Source organism: Herpailurus yagouaroundi, unplaced genomic scaffold (assembly GCF_014898765.1).
Source record: "Herpailurus yagouaroundi ecotype Mexico unplaced genomic scaffold, PumYag 195, whole genome shotgun sequence".
Classification (NCBI taxonomy): domain Eukaryota; kingdom Metazoa; phylum Chordata; class Mammalia; order Carnivora; family Felidae; genus Herpailurus; species Herpailurus yagouaroundi.
In genome coordinates, this window is record NW_024412426.1 from 4,647,829 (window position 1) to 4,675,636 (window position 27,808).

At 36.1% G+C, this 27,808-nt stretch overlaps 1 protein-coding gene across 9 annotated transcripts in view; it reads left to right on the plus strand.

Annotated features, from left to right (window-relative positions):
• Positions 1 to 27,808, plus strand: part of RPS6KC1 (ribosomal protein S6 kinase C1) — a 322,126-nt gene that overhangs the window by 24,480 nt on the left and 269,838 nt on the right. For 8 of the 9 annotated variants that reach the window (XM_040446443.1, XM_040446438.1, XM_040446437.1 and 5 more), the window contains exons 4-5: positions 9,809 to 9,924; positions 19,028 to 19,121. In XM_040446443.1, coding sequence (XP_040302377.1) covers positions 9,809 to 9,924; positions 19,028 to 19,121 — 210 coding nt within the window. Of the gene's footprint in view, positions 1 to 9,808; positions 9,925 to 19,027; positions 19,122 to 24,992; positions 25,014 to 27,808 lie in introns of those variants that run through there. The other variant, XM_040446445.1, reaches the window with a different exon arrangement.

Below are 27,808 nucleotides of genomic sequence, written 5' to 3' on the forward strand. Positions count from 1 at the left end.
CACCCAGGCGCCCCATGTTTCTTGTCTTTTTGATCACAGTCCTGACAAGTGTGAAGTAGATATCTCATTGTGGTTATGATGTGCATTTCCCTGATGATGAGTGATAAGCATCTTTTCATGTGTCTGTTGGCTATCTGTGTGTCTTCCTTGGAATATGTCTACTTAGATCCTCTACCCATTTTTTTAACTGTATCATGTATTTTTTTTGGTGTTGAATTCTATGAATTCTTTATCTATTTGGGATATTAACCCCAGTGACACCCTACTTTAATTATGACGATGCAAATAATTAAAAAAAATTCCCCAATCTGAGGAGTTTTAAGAATCATGCTTCTGAACTCACACCAAAAGGTGTTCTTGGTATATTCTAAAAAATAAGAAACCTCCCTCATACTTAGCTATCTTTTCCTCCCTCTTTCTCTCTGTTTCCTAGACACAACTGTGTGATTAGAGGCTGCTTTATTCTCACTTATGTCAGGACCAAGCCTGACACATAATTGCCTAAAAAACAAGTTGAACAAAAAGAATGAGTTAGGATTTAAGAGACGAAGTAGTTATATGCAGTGAGATCATTGAAAGTCAATCTCAAGGCAAAAATTTAAAAGTTAGGTTATACTTAGTATGGGGATATAAATGCACAACAGGAAGAGTATAAATTTGCACAGTTTTTGGAAGTCAGTTTAAAATACATCTTTTTCGGGGCACCTGGGTGGCTCAGTCGGTTAAGCGTCCGACTTCGGCTCAGGTCATGGTCTCGTAGCTTGTGAGTTCGAGCCCCGCGTCGGGCTCTGTGCTGACAGCTCAGAGCCTGGAGCCTGTTTCAGATTCTGTGTTTCCCACTCTCTCTCTGACCCTCCCCTGTTCATGCTCTGTCTCTCTCTGTCTCCAAAGTAAATAAATGTTAAAAAAAAAAAAATTTACAAAAAAAAAAAATATATATCTTTTTCTAACAAGGCTGTTTTTAGTAAATTTTACTACATATCTGTTCTCACCTCTGCATAAGAGATATTTATTAATGAAAAAAGATATTTATCAATGATTATTAGATGTTTTAGTCTCAAAAGTCTCCTTAGCAATCTTAAAAATCATTGAACATCTCAAAATACTGTTTATGTAGTTGGACCTGTTAATATTTACTAGAAATTTAAAAATATTATTGTATAAAATGAAAAATAGAGTATGTTACATGTTAATATTTTTTTTATTTAAATTAAAAAATTTTTTTAACTTCTATACCCAACGTGGGGCTCAAACTCATGACCCTGAAATCAGGAGTTGCTGCTCTACCAAGTGAGCCAGCCAGGCCTCCTCTGCATATTAGTATTTTTATGAAAAATAGCTTTTCCAAAGGAAAAAAATTGTAAGAATGGCACTAACTTACATTTGTGAGTTAGTGCTTGGATCAAGAAAAGACAGCTACATTTTCATATTTGCTTCTGGATCCATTTGGTGGTGACACATTGCTTTAATTGAAGTATATGGAGAAAATTCAGGGTCATGCAGATGATGTAGTTGAAAAAGGGAGGAGTATTTTATTTTATTTTTTTTTTATTTTTTATTTTTTTTCAACGTTTATTTATTTTTGGGACAGAGAGAGACAGAGCATGAACAGGGGAGGGGCAGAGAGAGAGGGAGACACAGAATCGGAAACAGGCTCCAGGCTCTGAGCCATCAGCCCAGAGCCCAACGCGGGGCTCGAACTCCCGGACCGCGAGATCGTGACCTGGCTGAAGTCGGACGCCCAACCGACTGCGCCACCCAGGCGCCCCAGGGAGGAGTATTTTAATAGCTTTTCAGATAATTGAAGATACAGCCAAACTTAGTAAGTTGTAATTTCTTAAAAGTTTAGTTGCGTTATGGAATCTGAAATCCTATCAACAAACCTTTGGTACTTTGTTATATTAGAATTCATTATTTTGGACTTTGTTGTATTAAAATTCATTAATCTGTCTTAAATTTGAATGCATCTTTTACCTGTGCTTGAGCTTGTAATATCATGCGTTGGTCACGTGAAAAATATCGGTTCCCTTAGTTATGCAGATGTTGCGTATGTTGACCCATTTAATTGTATAATATCCCCGAATGGTTAATAGTACCACAGATCTTTAAAGGAAATATTTTAAGTATTAGAAAGCTGTCAAGCTTGCAGCGACTTAATGCCTTGAATTCCATCACTGACAACAATGCTATTGGTAGTTTTCCTTGAGGATTGGGCCCACTTTATTTATGTGGGTTTTTTTCTAATTTTTATTTTTTCTTAATGTTTGTTTATTTTTGAGAGAGACAGAGACAGAATGTGAGTGGGTTAGGGGCAGAGAGAGAGGGAGACGCAGAATCCGAAGCAGGCTCCAGGGACTGAGCTGTCAGCATAGAACCCGACACGGGGCTTGAACTCACGGACCGCGAGATCGTGACCTGAGCCAAAGCCGGACGCTCATCTGACTGAGCCACCCAGGCACCCTGTTTATGTGGGTTTTGTCTTGTTTTGTTTTGTTTTGAGGAAGTTTCTGCCAGATATCCAAATCTCAATGGTTGTAGTTTTTTTTTTCTAGAAATGATCTCAAGAGTTGAAATTTAGTAAAGTTAATAATTTTTATTGCTTCATCAAGGTCATTCTTAAGTGAAACTGGCATTTAAAAATTTTTTTAGTATGAGTGAGTAGCAGTCAGGAGTATGGTGATTACTAGTAAGTACAGTTTGGTGCCATTGTCTTGATTCATGGTCCGAGGTTTGCAGTTTTACTGCCACTGCTTTTAGTTGATCTGTGCAGATGTCGATGTGGTGAAAAATGCAACTGTTGTCTTAATAGTATTATGAAAATGGTTCTGACCTTGTCGATCCCTTGCAAGGCCTTTAGGGAACCCCAGCAGTCTGCAGATCACATTTTGAGAATGTACACACACACAATTGTGTGCATACATAGGTACATGCATATGGGTGTTCTTTGCAGCATTTTCATAGAAGAAAACTGCACATAAGCTGAATTTTCTCATTATGTGATTGTACAGATATGCCATAATGTTTAGCCAATTAATGGACTTATTTAGCTATTTGAAATATACTGGTGTGGAAAGATGTCCAAGCTATATTTTTTAGACACAGACAACAAATGTTGCACAGCAGTACATTTGGTGAGATCCCATCTGTGTTTGAATAGACATACATAATTGTGTGAAGACATAATCTGCACACATTTGTGTAATGTATGGACCCCCTCAGGGTGTGGGAGGAAGGAAATTTTATTTTATACCTTCTGTACTGTGGAATTTAACTGCATCCGTATATCTTTAATATTGGGAGGTACACAGCCCAGCTTCTTAAACAAACGCTTGTCACTGAGTGAAAGGGAGTGGTTTCTAAACGGGTCGAGATTTGTGGCTGCTGTCGCTGTTGCTAATGGATTATCTTCAACTTTTCTCCACATCCTTACATATTGTAGAATGAAAGTTTCTTATTAATCTTAATAAGTAAGCAATTTATCTCTCTTAGTAAATGGTACAGTCCATTTGTAATACTTGATAACTGCAGTGAACCCTGCAGGCAGCAGCTGTGGTTGGGGTGGGGGTGGATTGTTGGTTAATCGTCTATATTTTTAACTCCTCTCACATTTTTAGTATGTAAACTTCAGTAGCAAAAGAGAATCCTATCGCAATTTACACAGCCATCAAAAATGTAGTGACTATTCTCATGGCATAGTGAAAAAAAGAACATGCCTTTTGGAATCAGATGGCTTTAGGCCCAGATCTTCTAACCATTATTGACTAGCAGTGTGGTTGTATACAAATTAACATCTGAATCTATTTTCTTATTGTTAAGATCGGGATGATACCTTTGTGTTCTGTGGATTATCTGCCATGTGTCTAGCTCAGTGCTCGACACATACCTGCTATTGTTAGCTATCCTCTGTTGCTCAGTTTACCTCTAATGTACCTCTGGTGCTCAGTTTACCTCTAATGCTCTCTTGTGTCTCTGACTTTAGTGTTGTACTGCTCTGCTGTGAACTTTCTTGTTAGCCTCTCAGACCATAAGATGTCTCCTTACTTAGGAAGTTTTCCATTTCCTTTAGGCTTAGTTGTTTTCCCCTTCTAGTTGTACATCTCACCGGTAGGTATATCACTGGACTTATTTTTTTCAATTGTTTTTAATTTGCAGAATTTTTAAGATTACAGAAAAACCTGCAGAAGAATAGTGTGGTAAATACTTTTATACCTTCGGCCCTAGTCCATTGATTGTTAACAATTTGCCACATTTTTTATAACTCTCTATGTATCTCTTGTTTTCTTTCTGAACCATTCAAGTTGCAGATATTGTAACATTTCACCCCTGCGTTTCATGTATCTATCCCCTATAACTATAATCCCATATCACACTCAAGAAATTTAACACTGATACAATGATATTATCACATATGCAGTCCATATTCATATTTCCTCAGTTCTAAAAATGTCCTTTTTAGGTTTGTTTTTGGATCTAGGATCATGCCTCTAGGATAATCTAGAGTATTCCTGTACATTTTTTGTCTTTCATGACAATGACATTTTTAAAGTGTGTAAGACATTTGTTTTGTAGGTTTCAAAGTCTCCACCTGTCTGATTGCTTTCTCAGGACTAGATCATTGTTTTGTTTGTTTTGTTAGATCTGTTATCGCACTTTGATTTCCTATGAGAAAGAGAAAAGCAGTTCCTGACAGCTAAGAGAGAATTGGCCTGGTGCTACCTATTCATTTGACCTTGGTGTTTCCTAGAGTTGGTCTGGCATTCACATCTAGGCTGTGGTGTTCTCCTGTTGAACATAAGCAGTTTCACAGAAACATTAGACAGGGCCACTCTGTGTCCTTGGATCAAGACAAAAGCAAGACCATAGACAAGATCATGTCTGAACACGGACAAAAACATCAACATTGGTAAAGTCACAAAAATGATCAAGCATATCTTCATCCTTGCCACCGTAAGTGACTATTGCTTCTTTATAAATTATAGCCTTAGCTTCTCTTCATTCTTCTTGCCTCATAGTAAGATTTATTAAAATTAGGATTATAGAATTAGATAGAATTCATAGAACCATAGAGTTATCTCTACTTTCCAACAGAATCAACACCAAAGCCCCTACTTTAAACCTTTCCCAAAAGTACCTAACACAAGCCTGTATCCTGTAAATCCATTCTAACACCCTCTTCATGAAATCCTCCAGGGTTCCCAATGGCATTCATTTTCCCTCGTTACAAGGAGTAATTAATCCATCTCATTCATTTACAGGTATATTCTTGGTGCTGTTGACTAGAGAGAATTCACACCCAAGAACCTTGGCCTCTCGGGGTGCCTGGGTAGCTCAGTCGGTTGAGTGTTGGACTCTGATTTTGGCTCCGGTCATAATTCCAGGGTCATGGGATGGAGCCCCGTGTTGGGCTCTGCACTGAGCATAGAGCCTGCTTGAGATATTCTCTCTCTCCCTCCCTCTCTCTCTCTCTCTCTCTCTCCCTCTCTCCCCCTCTCCCCGTCCCCTCTCCCCTCCCCACTTCCCTTCCTCTCCCCTCTCCCCAACTAGCATATGTGCTCTTCCTTTCAAAAAAATAATTAAAAATAATATTAAAAAAAAAAAAGAATCTTGACCTCTCTTTGTTTTTACCCTGAATGAATTTTTGATTCAGTTAAGAATCAGCATCAAGCTTTTCTAGCTAGTTTCTTACTGGTCAAGGACAGCTTTTCGTTCCATATAACCAGTTTTTTGATTGTTGACATTTGCATTTTTAAAAAGTTGCAAGCTCTGATATCCGGATGTTGTTCTACATAGAAAAAAAAAAGAATATTCCAAAGATAGCTTATAAATCTAAGAGAGACACCCTTATTTCCAGTGATTTACCAGCTTAAATAGAATGTTTGAATCTAATTTTTCCTCCCACAGCTTTTAATAAAGAAAGCATTGTTGGGTAATTGGGAGTGGGGGACTGGCTTATATATAATGTATACGTACTCACACACGAATAATATAGTATCTAATATTGCGCAGGGGCGCCTGGGTGGCTCAGTCGGTTAAGCATCCGACTTTGGCTCAGGTCATGATCTCGCGGTCCATGAGTTCGAGCCCCGCGTCAGGCTCTGTGCTGACAGCTCAGAGCCTGGAGCCTGTTTCAGATTCTGTGTCTCCCTCTCTCTCTGACCCTCCCTTATTCATGCTGTCTCTCAAAAATAAACGTTAAAAAAAAATAAAAAAAATATATAATATTGCACAGGAAACCTTCTTATGAAAAGTATGTTTTGCATTTTCGATTGCAAATTACTTATAATTTTTCTACTCTGTTCACAGGAAAATAAACATTGACCCTGTGAATGGAAATAAAAAGTGGTGATAAAGAAGTACCTGTTTATGATTTCTCATTGTTGCTGCTTTCAAGTGCAGTTTAGATGATACTAAAGGACCAACAACTAGAGAATAGCCACTAGGGTGTTGGCTACCATTAGGATGCCTGTTGGATCTTGCTACTTTTTTAAAAAAATTAAAAAAAAAAATTTTTTTTTTTTTACGTTTATTTATTTTTGAGACAGAGAGAGACAGAGCATGAACGGGGAGGGTCAGAGAGAGGGAGACACAGAATCCGAAACAGGCTCCAGGCTCTGAGCCATCAGCACAGAGCCTGACGCGGGGCTTGAACTCAAACTGCGAGATCATGACCTGAGCCAAAGTCGGACGCGTAACTGACTGAGCCACCCAGGCGCCCCAAAAATTTAAAAATTAGGTGCCTTTGTTAAATACATTAAGGCCAGTAGTTATTCGATTAAAATTCATCTGCTTTTTTGTTTATGTTACAAATAGTATTTTTTGTTACTGTTATTCTGAAATATCTTAAGAACAAAGAAGTGAGCATGTTCTTTCATCGTATTTGTTCTGATGGTAGGATTCAGTGTAATTGAACCTTTTTTTTTTTTTAATTTTTTTTTCAACGTTTTTTATTTATTTTTGGGACAGAGAGAGACAGAGCATGAACGGGGGAGGGGCAGAGAGAGAGGGAGACACAGAATCGGAAACAGGCTCCAGGCCCTGAGCCATCAGCCCAGAGCCTGATGCAGGGCTCGAACTCACGGACCGCGAGATCGTGACCTGGCTGAAGTCGGATGCTTAACCGACTGCGCCACCCAGGCGCCCCTAAGTGTAATTGAACCTTTTAATACATAAGCCTTTATTTTTGGTTGTGTTCCATTCTGAAAAATATTTTAATTCATTTCTGCTTGTTCAAGTTTAGTGGAATGGAAATGCATAGATCAATAGAAGTACAACAAAGATGTGCTTTAATCTTTTTGGAAGTTGATACACTCATTGCTTGTATTTTAGTCTAGCTTAATAGGGAGGTTGGATGAATCATTGATTACACTTAGGATTGAAGCTCCCAAATTCATATGTATTTGTTTTAGCTACTAAATAATTTTTTTAGGATGTCATTAAAAAGTAGCGAGTTTTCTATTAAAATTTCTCAACAAGTACATAGTGCATTTAAAGATAATATCAGGTAGTCTTGTGGGTTAAAATATAGTATGATTTTTTTGTACATTTCCTGGATTTTTCTATAGATGTTCACAAAATTATTAATACTCATAGGCACTGGAATTAACTTTTTTGTGTAAAGCTTAAACATATTGGACTTTAATCATAAGTACCATTGTATTCTTAGTTTCTTATTTAGACAAGAAGGAATAATGGATATTTAACTGTTATTTTAACCTGTTTGGCCAGTAGATTTTTCCCAAGACTGAATAACCTAGATTTTTTCAGGCCAGAAAATTTGCTTTACGGGTAGGGGCTCTTGGAAGTTTGTTTCCAGATAATATTATTGGTAGATAAGCTAGCACATCATTTTAGATTTTTTTTGGGAGAATTGAGTTTAATTGAGTTGTTGCATATGACACGCGAACTAATAGAAACATGGATTTAGCATAACGTATATTAGGTTTGGTTTCTTATGACAAAACTTAAAACCAGATAGAGGTCAATTTTTTTCTCATGGTATGAGATCCAAAGGTAGCTTTAGGCAGGGCAGCTCTACAGTAATCAGGAATCCAAGTTCCTGCCTTGTTGCTCTGTCATTTTTAACCTCCCATGTCATAGTCCTTCCTAGAAAGGGACAAGGAAAAAGAAGACAAGGCTATCTCTTAAAGAGATTTTCAGGATGCCACAATATAACTTTTTTGTCTGTTATTGGCCAGAACTCAGTCCATGTCCACATATAACTGCTGCAAGACAAGCTGGCAATGTAGTGGTTTCTTGAGGGGGTGGGGGTTGCCATGTCCGCTGTTAGAAATTGGGGATTATTTTACTAAGGAAGAAGGTACGAACAGATACTGGGCTGGCAACTGGCAGCCTGTTGTATAGTATAAATAAAGCAGCGTTTTGAATGTTAGAGATCCTCTAATTGACTGCCGCTTGCTGGTTAATCTTTACTGGGCTCTGGGCTCTTTGATGATGCTGATAAAAGTTAGAGACTCATTCCCTAGGAAGATGTAGCTGTGGACACATGCGTGGAATTTTGTAGGATTGCTGTCTTTGGAACTCATCCATTAAGGCAAGCAGTTTATTTATGGACCACTGTTAAGATTTTTTATTAATGAAAAATGACTGTCTTCTAGGAAAGAATGTTCTACTGTTAAAAGACCGTTCTTTCTCACTGACATAGTCAAGTATGAGTTAATTAGCAGGCTCTGTATGCTAGATATTGTGATGATACTTCAACATTCAGAGGCATCGTGATTAATTTCTTAAGTGCTAGTTATGTGCCTGTCGTGGGACTGGAAGTCTTAAGTACATTGTTTATTTTCGCCATTTTACAAATGAAGAAATTATCTAAGATTTTATAGCTAGTGAGTGAGAGAGCTGGAATTTACACCCAGCTCTAACTCTAAAATCATTTCTGTTAGTTTTCATGAAGTAGACACTTCCCCATAAGCATGAGACGCATTGAGCTGAGGGTATTTAGTGGTTCAGTGTCAAATTCTTGTCTTGGTTTACATAATGAGGAATCTCTTTGTGCCTCAGTTTTCTGTTAACGTTTTGCAGAGCCACTTAAAATGTGATGGTGCTCCTCTTTTTATTTTGTATTTTTTAAGCCTGAATTGCAATCAGTATGATACGTGAGCTATGACAAATGTCAACTGGTAATCTGATCTAAGAGTAGTACAAAATAATCATATTTTAAAATGTCTTATCAGCATTCAAATTGCATATAGCATTGAAAAAAATTCTATGAAAACCACCTCTCGATCACCTTGTAAATCAGAGCTCACTGGTGCTGTGAGTACTGTCTTTCTTTCCATAAGCCTGCTGTCACGCGCACATGGAGTTTGGCTTAAAAGCTTTTTGCTTCAAGCTGAGGGTTTTGACCCCACTGATATACAGATGTTCTCATAATTTCCTCTCTTCGGCTCCTTTATAAATCAAAAAGAGTGGGAAAAGGGAAAATTATATGAGTAATTACAGTATGAAATTACTGTGGAAAACCATTTCATTTCTTTATAATTCTCTTTTCAACTTGAGTTTCAAATCACCAGCTTCTTAAACGTTAAGTTTCTTACATTGACAGGCCTTCGACTATGGCTGCACCACTGATTTATCAGTTGACACTTCTGCCTTTTGTTTTATGAGAAACATTATTTTCTTTCTTAGTGAGAGTACCTCTGACTCCGATTGTGCAGACTTGACTTTAGAAGACTGTGTAGTAAGGCAGTGATAGGCCTGTCACTTCTTTCTGATCTGTGAATGTAAACTTGCACTCACTGGCGTTTGATCCTTCCTTCCTTAAGTCTTGATTCTTATTTCATTCTAGGACGATTTGATGAAACTGTCATCGAAGAGAGAAGACAGTGTGCAGAAGATTTGCTACAGTTCTCTGCCAATATCCCCGCTCTTTATAACAGTAAACAGCTTGAAGATTTTTTCAAGGTTTGACAGTCTTTCTGAAATATTTTGTACTTTATTAAATATTTCTGTTTTCTAATTTGTCGTAAGGCAGGATTCAAGTTTGGTTTTTTTTGTTTTTTTTTTTTTACAAAACGTCACTTACTATTGGATTTCATTACTCACTGAAATAAGTAGAAGTTAGTAGCTAAACAACAATGTCTTTGGCATATCTTCTGATTTTAGTGTAGAAATGGATAAGATTTTTGATTCATAGGTTTTAAAAAATTGGTGCAGAGGGCTTAGAGATTATCTCATTCACTCTATCATAATTGAAATACATTAAAAAAATTTAAGTATCATGAAATTTCAGTTGCTGCATTCACTTTTCGAGGTGTCTTTCAGTGGTAGACTCTGGGATAGAAACCACTGTAAGTTGATACTCAATTTGTTATAATTGTACTACTTTGTATTAGAGACAGACCAAAAATGGTCACTATACAATTTTAGAGAAGTAGGTGAGTACAAATTATAGTACCAGAATCATTGGATATGAGTATTTTCAGTTTCTTGACATGTAAGGTTTTCATTCTGAGTTCTTTATCATTTTAATTAAAAAAATTTTTAATGTTTATTTATTTTTGAGAGAGAGAGAGAGAGAGAGAGAGAGAAAGCGGGGGAGGTGCACAGAGAGAGGGAGACACAGAGTCAGAAGCAGGCTTCAGGTTCCAAGCTAACAACACAGAGCCTGATGCAGGGCTTGAACCCACAAACTGTGAGGTCATGACCTGAGCCAAAGTCTGACCCTCAACTGACTGAGCCACCCAGGTGCCCATGAGTTCTTTATAATTTTATATAATTTTACAGTTTTCTGATTTATTCTGCATTGAACCTGTGCAAGTCGTCAGTTGGTATTAATGTCTTTAATGACCACAGTTTTCCTATTGCCTTTAGACTTATAGAAAAAAGCTAGGTGATTGTGCCATACTTGTTTTTTTCCTTCTTTGTGTAAATGTAATTTATTTGTATAAATGCAATTTGTTAGAACATACAGCCAGTGAGGTATATGAGTAGTGGGAGTTTTAAATTTCCTGATGGCAGTGGATCTACCAAAGGAAAATATTTTTTATGAAAAATATTTTATGAAAATAAAATATGAAAATATTTTAATTTACTGAAGAGAGTTGATGTTTTGAAAAATATTACAGACTTATGACTTTACAGTAATAGAAATAGTAATAGGAAAGTTTATAGTAACAAGATTTCTAGTGATTCACTTTGTTGCTTAATTTTTCATTACTGTGTGAACTAGGCCAAGATGATGAATGTGGCTTTGTTTATGGTATACTGCAGATCTTTAGGATAGAAGGCCAAATCAAATTGGTACAGTATTTGCCCTTTGTTGTTCTTGGTTACAACCGTATCTATGTGGCAAGGAGTCTATGCTTATAGAAAAAGGCAGCTTTATTAAGCAAGAAGGATATGACTTTATAGAAGTTGTGAAAAGCAGTTATGCAAATTATCACATGCCAAGGGCTAAAAAAAAAATCAGTCTAGGAAAACAGGAGTCAGATCTTAGACCTTGAAGAATTTAAATAAAAGTTACCTGGTCATTCTGTTTCCTTTGGATCTGGCAATTCCTGATTATAACTGCTGCTGGATGATACTTACTTTTTAGGCTTTGTGCAGTGAGAGACAGCAGAAGAGAAAAGAATACATTGGGCACTTCAAGGGAAGTCAAGCTAGTTTTAGAAAATGTATTAGAAATACTTTAGGTAGTCTGCTGGGCAAGAGAGGGATACTGATTGGGCATTATCACAGCAGTAGTAGTCAGTCTCTAAATAAACAACGAAAAAGCTTAACCGTATTAACTTAAACAAGAAAGGGGTGTCTTTGTCTCTTACAACGGGAAGTTGAGTGAGGAAGATAGGATGTCGCTGGCGCAGAGCTCAATAATGTCCTCCAGAGCCTTAGCTTTAGCTTCCTTGTTTGGGGCGTGAAAGGAAAAGGGCCAATAAATGAATGCATGCCAGTTTTTAAAAGCTTTCCTAGACATTCTGCCTAGAGGTAGTCCTTCTTACATCCAGTAGGCCAGAACTGGGTTACAGGACCGTCCGTAGCTTCAGAAAAGTCTGGGTGTGTGACTCTTTTGGCTTTCTAGTTCTGATTGTGGATGAAGGTATGAACGGGGGGTTTTTGGGTAGTTAGGTCACAGGGTGTGCTACAATAACATGTAGGTTTTTTGTTTGTTTGTGTGTTTGTTTGTGGAAACATTGATGGTATTTGCCACATTGCAAATGACCACATAGTCAAATGATTTGATTTTTTTTTTTTTTAACATACACAGGAGTAGAAGGAGTGCTATAAAGTGCTAGAATGAGCCTCTTGTTACTCATTACTCATCTTAAAAAATTACCAATTTATTGCCAAATGTTTTTCATCTATACCTTTCCATGTGTATTTTTTGCTGTTTATGAATATGTATGTATTTGTATGTATATATGCATTTACAGTTTTATTGACATACTTTAAAATTTACCAATTGTAAGTGTACCATTCAGTGATTTTCAGTAAATTTATAGAGTTGTGCAACTGTTACATTTCTGCCACCTAAGCAAGTTTCTCTGTGCCCCTTTACTGGCAGTCTCCTTTTCCAGCCCCGTCCCTAGGTAACTACTTACCTGTTTTCTGACTATAGATTTACCTTTTCAGGACATTTCAATTACACAGAATCACACAGTATGTGGTCTTTTGTTCTGGTTTCTTTCACTTAATGTTTCCACATAATGTTTTGAGTTTTATCCACATTCTATCACGTATCAGTCTTCTGTTCCTTTATGTCGCCGGAAAGTATTCTGTTATATAGATCATACTACGTTTTGTTTATCCATTGGCAAATTGACAGACATTTGGTTTGTTTTCAGTTTTTTGGGCCTTTCAGTTTTTTGCTGCCAACAAATCTGTGTGTAGATATATGTTTTCATGTCTCTTGGGTAGATTCTGAGGAGTGGAATTGCTGGGTCTTATGGTAAGTTTATGTTTTTAAGAAACTGCCAAACTGTTCTCCAGAGTGACCATACTGTTTTAGATTCCCCAGCAATGTATGAAGGCTCTGGTTCTTACTCAATTTCACCAACGCTTAGTATTGTATGATTTTTAAATTTATAGTTTTTCTAGTATGTATATCGTGGTATTTCACTGTAGTATTATTTCCATTTCCTAATGGCTAATGATGATGAGCTTGTTTTCATGTGCTACTTATTCATATGCTTTGGTGAAATATCTGTTAAAATCTGTCCAGTTTTGGTTGGATTGTCTTATTATTGAGTTATAAGTGTTCTGAGTATATTCTGGATACAAGTCCTTTATTACATATGTGCTTTGCACATATTTTCTCCCAGTCTATGGCTTGTCCATTTTCTTAATGGTAGGTATCATTTGAAGTGCAAAAGTTTTTAATTTTGATAGAGTATAATTTACCATTTTTTTCTTTTTTTGAATCATGCTTTTTTTTTTTTTTTTTTTTTTGTCATATCCAAGAACTCTTAGGGTAACCCAAAGTCAAGATTTTCTTCTATGTTCTTTTCTAGAAGTTTTAGTCTTACTTTTAGGTCTCTGATTCATTTTCAGTTAATTTTTGTATATTGTATGAGGTAATAGTCTAAATTTGTCTTTTGGCACAGGAATATCTAATAGTCCCAGCACTGTTTGTTGAAAAGGCCATCCTTTCCACATTGAATTTGCTTAGCACTGTTGCTGAAAATAGAATTGACTGTAAATGTAGTGGTTTATTTCTTGACTTTTGACGTCTTCTATTGATCTGCATGCCTGTTTTTATAACAGTACTGTATTGTCTTGATTATTGTAGTTTCATAACAAGTTTTGAAATTTGATAGTGTAAGTTGTCTCACTTTATTCATACTTTTTCAGAGTTGTTACAGTGATTTCAAATCCTTTGAATTTCCATAAAAATTTTAGCATCAGCTTGTCCATAATAACAAGAAATTCTGATGGAATTTTGGTTGGAATTGTATTAAGTCTATAGTTTGGGGAAAATTATTATTTTAACAACATTGTCTTCCAACCCATGAACATGAAATGACTCCATTTATTTAGGCGTTCTTTAATTAGTCTCAGCAGTGTTTTACAGTTTTCAGTGTATAAGTCTGGCACTTCTTTGGTTAAAATTACTCTAAGCATTTTATACTGTCGTGAGTGGTTTACAAGTTTAATCCATGTTGCAGCATGTATCAATACTCCATTCCTTTTGGGTGCCTATATAGTATTCCTTTGTATGGCTAGTGGATATGCTACATTTTGTTTTTCCATTCATCAATTGATGCACATTTGGGTTGTCTCTCCCTTTTGGTTATTATGAATGATGTTGTTAATGACTATTGGCATATAAGTTTTTTGTGTGGACATACCTTTTCATTTATCTTAGGTATATACATAGTATTGGAATTGATCTGGGAGGATTTCAAATTTTAATTCAGTTTATTTACTTGTTACAGGTCTATCATGGTATTCTCCTTCTACTTGAATCAACTTTGGTAACTTGTCCCTTCCCAGGAATTTTTCATCTAAATTGTGTAATTTGTTGGCATAAATTGTTCATAGTATTCCCCCAGAACGCCTTTGATTTCTATGGGTATGTTAGTGATGTCCCTCTTTCATTCATGATTTTGGTAATTTGTATCTGGTGTATTTTTTTCTTGGTCAGTCTACCTAAAAGTTTGATATTTTTGTTGATTTTTTCAAAAGACCAACTTGGTTTCATTACTTTCTCTCTATTTTCTCTATTTTATTTTGATTTCTGCTCTAAACTTTATTTCTTTCCTTTTGCTTGCTTTGGATTTACTTTGTTCTTTATCTAATTCTTTAGTTCCTTAAAGTGGAAGTTTAGATTACTGATTTGAGATGGTTATTCTTATCTAACATGGGTGTTTACAACTATAAATTTTTCTTTTAGCACTACTTGAGCCTCATCCCATAGCCTTTTACACTTTGTTTTTATTTTTATTCAGTTTAATGCATTTTCTGCTTTCGTGGTTTTTTTATGTAGACTCTTTGGTTATTTACAAAAATGTTCTTTAATTTCCAAGTATTTGCTAATTTTTAAAGTTTCTTTTATTGTTGAATTCTAATTTTGTTTTCTTGTGGTCGTGGTCAGAACGCATGTTTGATTTCAGTTCTTTTAAATATATTGAGACCTGATTTATTTCTTAGCATATGAACTATCCTGGAGAATGTTGCATGTGTGCTTGGAAGGAGTGTATATTCTGTTGTCAGGTGGAATTTTATGTAAATTTTAGTTAGTTCAAGTTAGTTGTTAGTGATCTTTAAGTCTTCTGTATCTTTGCTAGTTTTCTGTCTAGTTCTGTCAATTATTAAGAGTAAGATATTGAAACCTCCAGTTAATTGTTGAAGTTTCTTTCTTTTTCCTTTTTCTTTTTTTTTTTTTTCAACTTTTTTTAATTTATTTTTGGGACAGAGAGAGACAGAGCATGAACGGGGGAGGGGCAGAGAGAGAGGGAGACACAGAATCGGAAACAGGCTCCAGGCTCTGAGCCATCAGCCCAGAGCCTGACGCGGGGCTCGAACTCACGGACCGCGAGATCGTGACCTGGCTGAAGTCGGACGCTTAACCGACTGCGCCACCCAGGTGCCCCCCCTTTTTCTTTTTTTAATGTTTATTTATTTTTGAGAGAGAGAGAGAGAGAGAGAGTCGGTTAAATGTCCGGCTTCGGCTCAGGTCATGATCTCCCGGTGAGTTCGAGCCCTGTGTCAGTCTCTGTGCTAATAGCTCAGATCCTGGAGCCTGCTTCCGATTCTGTGTCTCCCTCTCTCTCTCTGCCTCTCTCCCACTCACGCCTCTGTCTCTTTCTCTGTCAAAAGGAAATAAACATTAAAAAAAATTTAATTGGCAGTGTGTAACTGCTGATATCTCTTCTCAATTTTAAATTTTTATTGTATTTTTAAACCTCGCTAACTAAGGGTTAGTCCTATAACAGCATAGCTTAGTGGTCAGCCAGTGATTGGTCTTTGTATTTAAACACTTTGTTCCAGTATATGCTTCTTCCATATGCTGATGTTTCTTGATATATTTTCAGAGTTCAGGCAGTTTTTAAGTTTGCCCTGGATTTTGTTTATCTTTGAGATCTCTTGCATTTCCTCTGTGTGCGTGCACACCATTGTGGTTTGTTGGGGATTTGTAGATAGCTTGATTCTTCTGTAGTCTCTCCTGTATGGGTGAGTAGAGAGCTTGTTAAGAACCCGTATGGTTGTGTACTTTCTGTAGCTCCCTGTGAAATGTCTGGCTAATACGCTGGTTCGTTGCTTGCTGGAACCTCATGCTTGCTGAGCCACTGTGCATTGGTGCTGGGATCGCTACTATTACTGATGATAATACTGTTTGGGGTGGACGACTTCTGTGCTTCAGTCCAAATCATGCTTGCCTCCTCTGCAAGTGAATCTGCTGAATTTCAAGGCTTGTCTTGCCCTTGTATAATTACCATGGGAACCCAGCTGGGACAGAAGGTGGGAGCAACCCCAGGCAAGAATACCACAGGCTCCCACAGTTCTTACCTGTGATTTTGTGGTTTTTTTATGGGTAACCACTTCTTCATTCGTTATATGTTTTTGGTCAATTTCCAGAGCACTCAGATGGTCGTTTTGACATTTTTCTCCAGTTGTATCATTGTCTTTTGGGGAGAGCATTTGCTGATCTACTTATTCTATTATACCTGGACTCCTTCACCCCTAGGTTGACATTTCATTAACAAAAAACTTTGAGATGCTGTGTAATAAATTTCTTTCTACTGCATAGTAAAGAACGCCTAGTGGTTAATGTTTTTGATCGAGAGATTAAAATAGCAATTAATCTAGAGATTTAATGTAGAGATTAAAATACAATTGTGGCGTATTTCTCCACTACTTCCCTTGAGTTCCTATGGAAAGTTTTTTATTATTTTGTTTAATTAAAGATTTATTCTGTATTTGTTGTTTATTAAATGAAGTAAATAAAATTTCTCTAAGATTGTGAGCTAAAATAGCTTTTTGTATTCTTTAGTATTGTGTTTTTATTTTATCTTGTGAACAGATCTATATCAGCTAATATTAACAAATAAAAAATGAGTGCTTATGTTGTTCTAAACACTTTACATGTATAAAGTCTTTTAGTCCTGACAACATATTAAGTTATAAATAATAATTCCATTTTATAGATAGGTAACAAAGCCCACATCTCTGATAGTAGAAGAGGTAGTTAATGGTTGAAAGGCACTTTCAAACTGAGATTATAAATAAAATCAGCCCGGGGTGCCTGGGTGGCGCAGTCGGTTAAGTGTCCGACTTCAGCCAGGTCACGATCTCGCGGTCCGGGAGTTCGAGCCCCGCGTCAGGCTCTGGGCTGATGGCTCAGAGCCTGGAGCCTGTTTCCGATTCTGTGTCTCCCTCTCTCTCTGCCCCTCGCCCGTTCATGCTCTGTCTCTCTCTGTCCCAAAAATGAATAAACGTTGAAAAAAAAATTTATAAATAAAATCAGCTTTGTCTGGTAAAATTCTCAGAATATTTGCAGATTTGCTTCAGATTTGGTTTATGGCTTAGTCTAAAATAGAGACTCTTCTTTTTTGGAGAAAAATTCAGATACAAACTGTGATTTGAATATTTTAATTCACAAATAGAATAAAGTGTATAAATTCTTGCTTCTAAAGGGAATAATTGTTTTTAAAGTTTCAGTTCATTTAACACTCTGGGAAGTAAAATTTGGTAATTTTAGAGGAACCATTTCAAATTTCTCTTTCTTAAAGATAAGCTGGTAGGGAGACTTTTGATTATAACTAAAGATGGTTAAGTTCTTTGTGCTGAAGGAGAGAGGAAAAAGAGGTCTTGTATTTTTCGTGGGTTTTACTATCCTGGTAGTAGTGTTTGGGGACATAGAACTGTTGGTGGAAGGTAGAGTGAAAGATGTTACGGAGCAAAAGAGCTATTATATTAGTTATAATTATTTAAGGATTTTAAGTCCTTATACTCATGATTGAAACAGTCGTAAAACCACAGCACAAAACATACCAGCACCACTTTCTTGATAAATAGCATTTTCTAGTTGCACACAGAGTGAGAGAAAACAGTTTTTTGAAGGTTGAATTTGCAAACCTAGATACAGAATTAAAATAATGGTCACATAAGGAATCAAAATAGTTTTTATATTTTATTAAAATATAGTTATTTTATAGTTATTAAAAATGTGTTGCTTTGGGGCACCTGGGTGGCTTAGTCAATTAAGTGTCCGACTTTGGCTCAAGTCATGATCTCATGGTTCGTGGGTTCGAGCCCCGTGTCAGGCTCTGTGCTGACAGCTCAGAGCCTAGAGCTTGCTTCAGATTCTGTGTCTCTCTCTCTCTCTGCCCCTCCCCCATTCATGCTCTCTCTCTGTCTCTCAAAAATAATAAATAAACGTTTAAAAAATGTGTTGCTTTAATACAAATATCTTAGGTTTGTTTAGTTTTATATTATGTCTAAATAGGTTTCAAATTTAGGGTGCTTCTGGAATCACTGAGGTGCTATGTGATATATGCTGGTTTTTAATTTGATAAAATTAAATGACTTCTAATAGAGTCCCATCATTTATCACTAAATAGAATGACCAGACACTAAGGATGTTGAGTAATAGTCTGTAGCTGGTGTGTGTGTGTCTGTGTGTGTTTTCTGCATTTTTTAAATGAGTACTTTAGATAGGTTTTATACATATGCTTTTATAAAAAGGCACATGATATAAACATGATAATATTCCTTTTGAATTCGCATTGGTTAATGCTAGATTTTAATAATAGATTGTTTTTTAGAGTAGTTTAGTTTACAGAAAAATTGTGAGGAAAATATAGTGCTTTTCTGTATACCCCTTTCCCTTTCACAGAGATTCCCCTATTATTAATATCTTGCATTGGTGTGGTACATTTTTTACAGTTGATGAATCAATATTGATATTTCTATTGATTTTTTAAAAGCAAATGTAATCTGGTTTAACAGATGAATGGTTTCTGTAATCCTTATACCTACTCAGTTGAGATAACTATTGTTAATTTATTACTCATTTAAAAATAAAACCCTTACTGACAATGATACACAATTATTCTTCTCTTTTTAGGGTGGAATAGTTAATGATGGTTCTGAATTGATTGGACCTGCGGAAGCTTATTCGGATTCCCTTGTTGATAGCTTTCCTGAGTGTAGTACTGAAGGTAGGATATTTTAATTTTTTTTCATTGCAGTGGTTTTGATTGCAGAAGACTATAAATCGTATTTGAATTGCAAAAGAATAGATGGCTGTAGGAATTTGAGAGTATTTTATCAATTCTAAGATGCTTTTTGTTCTTCGTGTTTTAGTAGTATCACCTAGTATCACTTGGCGCGTGATATTGGGTTGATGATACCTTCTTACATTTAATTGACAGCTTTTTTCTTTCTTAGTGATATATAAAATAATGATTTATCCTACAACTAATGGCATATTAGATTTGATGAAATATGGCATAATAAGTGTTCAGAATTTATATTGTCTGGTGTAAGAATACCTTGCTAAAGTTTATTTAGCAGCATCTGACTTTTAGACAATTAATTTCAAAACTGGCTTTAAAAGTTTAGTCATGTTCCTAGAAAGAGTAAACCTAAGGCAGTTCTAGTGTAATTAGTATGTTTTATAATAACGTAAGTCTAAACCAAAGCAGTTTTTTAAATTCTAATCACTTTAATTCAAGAATGCATAATCTCTTGTTTTATTCCTTTGTTAAGCCATCCTTGAATTTTTATGAAGATTTAAAATACATACATTTTGATCTTTAGATTTCCTTAGCTAGTTTTCATCCAGGGAAGATTTTGGAATGGGAAAAAAAAAAAAAAAGATTTGGGGATAGGGAGGGAGTGTCTTTAAAAATAGGTAATTAGATTTGTTTGAAGTGGCTTAGGTTTGGTTTATATAAAAGTAAAATCATAGACCAGCTATTTCTTGATCGCTTTCATGAATAACAGTTTATGGCTGAGGAGGATGCTTTACGACTCTAATATGGGAGGTAGCCGTAATCTCATTGTAGTGATGTTTTTGTGGGGATATGTACTGATGTCATACATCAACAGACACACTGATACAGATTTCTTGCTGTACATTGGCATCTTAATTTGGGAGGAACAGCAAATTCCCATTCGTTGTGTAGGCTGAATCTTTTGGTGCTACCACATTGAGAAGTGATGAGCTCTTCTTGTTTTTCACGGTGGCTCCCATTGACTTAAAAGCAAAGTCTGTTCATTTACACCTAGTGTTCTGTGTTTTGTATGGGCACCTTAGGCCCAGCGGTTTCCATTAGATCCTCAATACTATTGACACCATACTAAATCATAGATCAGCCAAGGTTGTAGAAAAACATTGCTTACAGTAATTTGTTCACATGTATTTATTTACATTGTACATATTTATAATCCATTATGTTTTTCGGAAAAAACAAATACCTTTTTCCTGTGACCTGTTTTGATCTGTGATCCTTGCTAGGCTTTGGAAAACCTACTTCCTGCTGGGGATCCCAATGTGATTGTTTCTAGAGCTAGTTTCTTGGAAGGTAACTTATTCGGGATAACCAGATCTGGCTGTTGCCTCAGAGATACTCTGTTTCTGAGAAGAGGGAGAAGGTATTTTCTCCCTGTAAATGTGGTGATTTGGTGACATCCAATAGTGGACAAATAGAGTTACAAAGATTCATAGGAGAGTGTTCAATGAGGAGTACAGTTTTTAGAAATTTTAGAATGTTTCTTAGTTTCTCTCCTCTTGTGTTTTGTTATAGGAATCTAAGGTTACGTGACTTGGGAATTGTTATATTCTTTTAATATTCATAATAATCTTTTTTTACTAGGTGAGAGTCAGCCATGATGGGAGATGTATATCTCAGGAACCTATTCTAGTGTAAGGTCGTCATGGATGGGAATGATACATAGGTCTTTTGTCCTTTTTTATAGTCTGGAAGAGAAGAGAGGAGCATTATTATTAGGAATGAGTTTTCTTGGGATGGTGTTCTAGAATATGGAAGAATGTTCAGAGTTCAAGTGTGACTGTGGTAAAAATGTGGTAAAAAAAAAAAAAAATAGGATGAGCTTGTAATTTGTTGTCCAGAGTGGGACACTTCTGAGAAGTAAAGAGGGTACTTTAATAAGTACAAGACAATAAGCTTAAACTAGGACTGCCTCTGGTACACTGGGGCCATATGGGCCATTCTTCCTAAAACAGTTGTTTTGGAATTTACCTTTTGAAGTTTCAAAAAGATAGGTTTTCCTTGAAAGGATTTATCTTTTTTTTCCCCTAGTTTTATTTATTTGAGAGAAAGCGTGGGCGAGTGGGGGTGGGGGAGAGGGATAGAGAGAGAGAGGGAGAGAGAGAATCCCTTCCCACCCCCATGCAGGGCTTGACCTTACAAACCATGAGGTCATGACCTGAGCTGAAATCAAGAGTCCGACGCCCACCTACTGAGCCACCCAGGTGCCCCATGAAAGGATTTATCTTTTAGGAATATGCTCTTATGAGAGAAATTAGGGGCTACCTTTTTGTTAAAAACATCAGAAAAGACTTACACTACCTAAAAGTAATACTGACATTTTATCCTTTCAGTGCATAGCTTAGTTTTCCAGCTGTATTACCATCTCTGAAACACACTGTGATCCATGAAGAATGCAAAACATGGAACTGGAAAGGCAGTTAAAGCTTAGATTTTTTTTAATCCCCCCTCCCTTTAAAAGCCTTTACGCCTGACTAATTAATCCTGCTGAAAGACCTTGTTGACAAATACAGATCGGAGTGTCAAACAGCTTGCAAATTCATTGTTATTTGAGAGGGGAAATGACTTTTAAATATCATGAGATTGTCTGGCATACTGGGTAAGTGGAAGATATACTTTCCTACCAAAAGGTCTGCAAACCCCAGAGACAACCAAGGGAGAGGGCCTGTGCTAGCAAAGGAGCAGGGAAAGCTGGCAGCCAGCCAAGCCCCACAGGTAAGCAGTGAAACAGAGTTGTAGAGGGATTGTGGTGGCAAGTGCTCGGGGTTTGGATTTAGAGCCAAAACGTGAGGAGGTGATTCACTCCATTAACATCTCCTCTGAGTGTAGTATTTTAAATGGTGTTTCAAAGGTGTATTCATTTTTCACACTTGTGATTTAGTTTGCCAGTGAAATGAGCCAGAGGGGCAAATCTTAATATATAGTCTGCTGTTTCAAGGTCCTTCAGTAGAGTTAGAATGACATGGCAAGTATATCACCTCTCAGAGAACAGATGTAGAGGCTAAGTGATCATTATTTTTATTAGTACCATAAAAATGCAATCAACAGGTCTTAATTTACCTTGAAGGAAAGTTTTCTGAGGAAAACATAAAGAGCTGGATTAATGACTTTGAAAAAAATTACCATTTGATTGTAATGGGATAGTGGAAGCCCCTTTAAGGTTCCATAAAACCAATAATTTGGTGATTAACTGGTAAGTGTATTTTATCTAATATGAAATTGAGAATTATAAAATTATTCAGTAGGTTTTTAGATAAAACGTTTATATTGTTTTATGTTTTCAAAATGAAATGCTGGTTACTTTTCATATCCTTTGTCCAGAGAAATTAAACTATATATATATATTTAAAGATGAAAGAAGATTTACTTGATTGTTAACATCTTATTTCCTTTTTAAACTTGCATCTTTTCGTTTGATTAAACTTAGCTATGAAGTTACCATGACATTTGTAGAAACCTGGCCAAAATGGTGCATGGGAATTGAGCTTCTTGACATGTTTCTCTCATCTGTTGGCCCGTTTGAAGGATGTAGGTTGCTTTACTGCCATGATGGCCTTGATATTGGAGCCTTTGATGTTGGTAGACTCTCATCTGGTAACCTGTGTCATTTCCTCTTCCTAATACGTGACTTGACTTCCTTGCAGTTGTGGGAGGGACATTTTCCAGGTGTACGCAGCAAACCAGAGAAAATAATTAGATGATCGTAATCACAAATAGAAACTGAGAGGTCAGTTTCTTATATGTAAGATCTCATGTGTGGAATATTCTTCAATGTCTCCTGGGAGTAGCCAGATCTACCTTTGTGTGTGTGTGTGTGTGTGTGTGTGTGGCCTGTAAATTGTGGATTAAGAGCTCCCTGGGTGTTCAATTGTAGCAATTGTAGACACAAGAAAGAATCTATTAAGCTGTCTTGAATGAACCATTTTAGAGTAAATGAGATGTACATTTTGAGAATAGCATCTATTTCTGGTCTGTGTAAGGGATCTCTAAAATCACTCTCAGTTCAAGATTTGTATTTTTATTCGATGGTGGGATAAGAATTCTTTCCATTAAATCTTGAAGATTAGAGGTAAACTGTATTAATTTGGATAATTTTGATTAGTTTTAAAGCATTAACAGAGACTAATTGGAAAGGTGTCTAGTTATTTAAGTTTGAGAAAAACATCTTCTGTATCAAAGTGTCATTTTATTATTATATTTTTCTTTTTATTATTTGTATTTCATTTGGTTGATTCAAAGTTGATGCTTTCAGGCAGGTTCATTTTAAAAAGGAATATTCTTAAGTTGGTTCACCACTTAATAGCCTAAATCTATTTTTGAGACGAACTTGAAGTGTGTACACCATGGAGTAGTGTAAGATGACAAAAATACAGAAAGCCTAATTGAAAGTAATTTTAAATTTAAAGCAGGATTTAGCGCAAGTATCCACTAGGTGGCACCATGAGAACCCTAAATCTTGTTACTGTGATTATTCTAGGCCCTCTTGTATTATGATAGAGTATGCTTATTCAGTTAGAAGTTCCTTTTTCTCTTAAGTGCTTATCTGCCTAACGTTTATCTGTTTTCCCTTGTTAGTTGAATTTTCTTTGGTGAAGGAGTTTAAAATAGGTAAAAAAGAACAGATTATTATTCTTAAGATAAACATAAATGAGAAGGTGTCATTGTATGTGTGCATGTAAAACAAATGATGCAAATTATAAATATTGACTCTTATAAACCCTAGGGCTATTGAGGATAATATTGGATTTTAGGGGTTGGGTGGGGCAAATAAAAAAAATTGATAATATGTCATGGGAAGTGTTTGAGAGTAGAAAGAACATCCAGAATGACACAGATAAATCCCTTATTCCACAATTAAAAATTGGAATTTCAGAGAAGTTAAGCCATGTGCCTAAGGCAGTCTAGGCACTCTGGGTATTCAGTAGCAATCATAAAAAATGTATTTTGAAAGAAGAGATTTAGTTTTATGGAGAGGGAGGCAGTGAGAATACACATTTGGTATAGAACTCCCAGTGTGAGCGGCTTGTGCTCTGGTAGCAGGATTGATTTGCAGAGATTATGGAGAGTAGCAGCGTAAGAAGTTCATTAGATAGAAAGGAAAGCCAACTCATAGATCCTTGTTGTTCATGAGAAGATAACAGTATTAGGGCTGTAATTTTGATTGATATGTTACTTTCTGAACTTATTCCATTTTTCACCAAATATGCAGTAGATATTCTCATCCTCTTTTCATAAATTTTCAAGGGTGAAGCAAAGACTTGTCCCTAGGACATTATAAAAATGTCAAATATCAAAGGAATGGTACTTCTTAGTAACAGTGGCTATGTCTAAATGATAAGTTGATAATCAGGTACAGGAATCTTAATTATGAGATTTGGGTATTCGCCTAAAATCATATTTATAAGGGCTTGTTTCTTAATGGAGATTGATATGTATGTCTTCTCCCTCAGGGTGACCTTTGTTCTGCTGGCTAGATATTTTCCTTTGTGTGTGAAGCATGAGTCATTGCTACTAGGAAAAGTAGAAATTCCCTTTCGTTGACTGAACCTCAGTGCTCAGTGAAAGCTATCAGCTAATAATAATGAGGCCATGTATTTTATATATAGTTGACCATGAGAGACCACCTGTTGTTCTAAAGGAAACCGATCTCTTTTTGCAGATGGTCTTCAAATACAGATTTCTGATAGTTTATAGTATAAAGATTTATTCTATAGCAACTCAACCTTTTCCCCTGGTGCCTGTCTTTCAGAGGTGGTGTCCTAGACAGATTTCACTAGACTGCCCTACTCTGAGCAGTTCAAAGCACAGAAGGTGAAGGTAGGTAGGTGAACTGGGATGCTATATAAACCCCTCATGTCTGTAGCTGCTTTTTAACCGGTCACCTGGGGCCCTCTAATAGCCCTGAGACTTGAATCTCTGTGATATGAACCTGGAGGCAGAACGCTTTCATAGAACCTTTGACTCTTCCCCCTCCCATCCCTTCCCAAAAAGGCTTAGGTTTTTGTCTTGATGGTGTTGGTGAAGGATGTACCTTTTACTCTCATGATGGCTCCAGAGGGCCCCTTTAAACATGGATTGACTTCAGGTTGGTTTAACTTTTGACAAATAGTGTCTGAATTGTCAGTTGTTGCCCTGCCTTATCCACAGTGTTCTTCCTACTCACCTTAACTGAGAACCTCTTGTTTGCTGCTCTATCTTATTAGCTTTCTTTCTGGGTTTTAGGAAGCTAGTCTCCACTTTCCGTGATATTTCTATGTAGCTTTGTATAAAACAGGTTGAATGACAGGACCGTGAATTCAAGGAGGTGAGCAAGCACTGTGATAAGTAGCTGTATTAAGGATAGAAGGTGAAAAAAACTAGGTACTGAGTGTGTGTGTGTGTGTGTGTGTGTGTGTGTGTGTGTGTATAAATAATTCATTACTGTGGTAGTGAAAGGGGAGCGTTCTTGAGGTGATTGGAGAATACTTCATTGAGAAGAAGGGAATTTAGAAATTGCTTAAGTGCAGAAGAGATTTCCTAGAAGATGATTGGTTGCAGTGTATGGTTGAGATATGATAGGGTTCGACTTATGATATGGTTGAGATATGGTAGGGTGCATCTTAAGAGGAGAATTAAAGGAAGAAGGTAGGCGAGGAAGAAATGTCAAGGGTTAGTCTGCTTCAGACAAATCTGTCTGTAATCGTTTCTGTCTTCTCTCTTAAGTTAGGAATTCCTTGGCACTGGCTGCTGGGTGATACGTATGGGCCTATATTGCATAAATTATGTCTGTATAGCATATATTCGTTCACAAACAAATTCCCAGTTTTAGCCCTTGTTGCATCTCCTTTGATAGCCTTCAAATACAGAGCCTTAAGAGCTTGTCATACACATGTAAGCAATGTGGTAAGAGTCACCTATAATCCCACCATACAGAGAAATTTACTGTTAGGCTACCTCTCTAGCCTTTTTTTCTGTTTTTGTTTTAAAATTAGAATATAGTATATGTATATACTGCTTTGCAGTTTATTATTTTTGCATAATAGATCATGAATACTTTAGCATTAAATATTCGTTTGTAACATAATTTTTAATAGCTGTATACTATTTTATCAAAGGGATGTACCATAATCTCTTATTGTTAGGAATTTGTTATTTCCAAATTTTCACTAATTTTTGTGATGATTATTCTCAAATATAGATCTTTGATCGTATCTCTGGTTATTTTTGGTATAATTGTTGAATTTCTGGGTCAAAGGTATAAAGATTTTCTGCATCTGATATGCATTGTCAAATTGTCTTCCAAAAGGGTTAAATCAGAAGTCTTTTTGCTTCCCTTTGCTCCTCTCGTAGTTGGGCTAGAAAAATTCCTCTTTCTAACATGCTAGTTTTTCTTTGCTCACTTTGAAAGATTCTTCATTTAGAATTAGGTAGAATTTGAAAAGGAAATTATTTGAATATTATTATTAATTATTACTTTATTTCATTATCTGATATTCTTCCCAGGTATTTTGCTGGTCTTGCTCTTCTGATCCAATTTTATGTAATCATGATTTCCTTTGCTAACAAAATAAGATTGGAAAGGTAAGAGAGGAAATAAGACTATGCCACTAGATTTTTGTGGTCAAAAGCCAAGAAACTGAGTACACATAATTTTACCCCTTTGCCCTTTGGTATTATTGTTCCTGTTCGAAAGGAAAATCAGGCAAAACATGAAACAGTACAGTGTGATAGATGATGTGAAGGTTATAGTGACAAGACACTGGAGAGCAGACAAAAGATCTATAACAGTGTTTCCTTTCTTTTATGATTAGCTGTATAAACCAGAACTTATTTTTTAAACTTTGTCTATTTGTTTATTAGTATCAATGGACCAGGTTATATAATACCCCCATTTAAGGAAATAAGTGTGCATTGGAATATATAAAATGTTTTGAAATCATTAAAAAAATCTTTTATGAAATTTATATATTTCTCAGAACAGTGGTTAAATAATTTTGTAGATTGCTGTAAAAGATTCTGATTTTGAAGAGCTGTCTGTACAGTTGAAATGTCAGAGATTGAAAAGATTTCCACCAGAGCCAATGAATCTCTTCTCAGCTTGTGGATTTAATGAAGTGTTTTGCTTTTAGAGAACAAAATTAGTTCTTTATGGGCATTCCACGGATTTGAGAAAAGCCCCTGAAAACAGGATATGTTGACAGGGTGCCAAAGTAGTGTCTAAAGTTGATTTGAAATTTGAGTTTAGCTGCCAGTAACATGTTTTTACCCTAACTTACTTTATTTGAAATGAAGTAAGCAATTTAAGTCTATAATAAGTTGACAAACTATGGCCTGTGGGCCAAATCTGACCTGCCACTTGTTTTTATGTGACCTAATAGCTAAGAATGGTTTTTACATTTTAAAATGATTGACAGTATTCAAAAGGATATTATTTTATGGCATGTGAAAATTACATGGAATTCACATTTCAACATCCATAAATAAAGTGTTACTGGAACACAGCCATGCGTATTCATTTACATATTATCTGTGGCTGCTTTTGTACTACAACAACAGAGTTGATTTGTTGTGACATAGATCATGTGGCCCACAAAACCTAAAATATTCACTCTCTGGTCCTCAGAAAAGAAGTT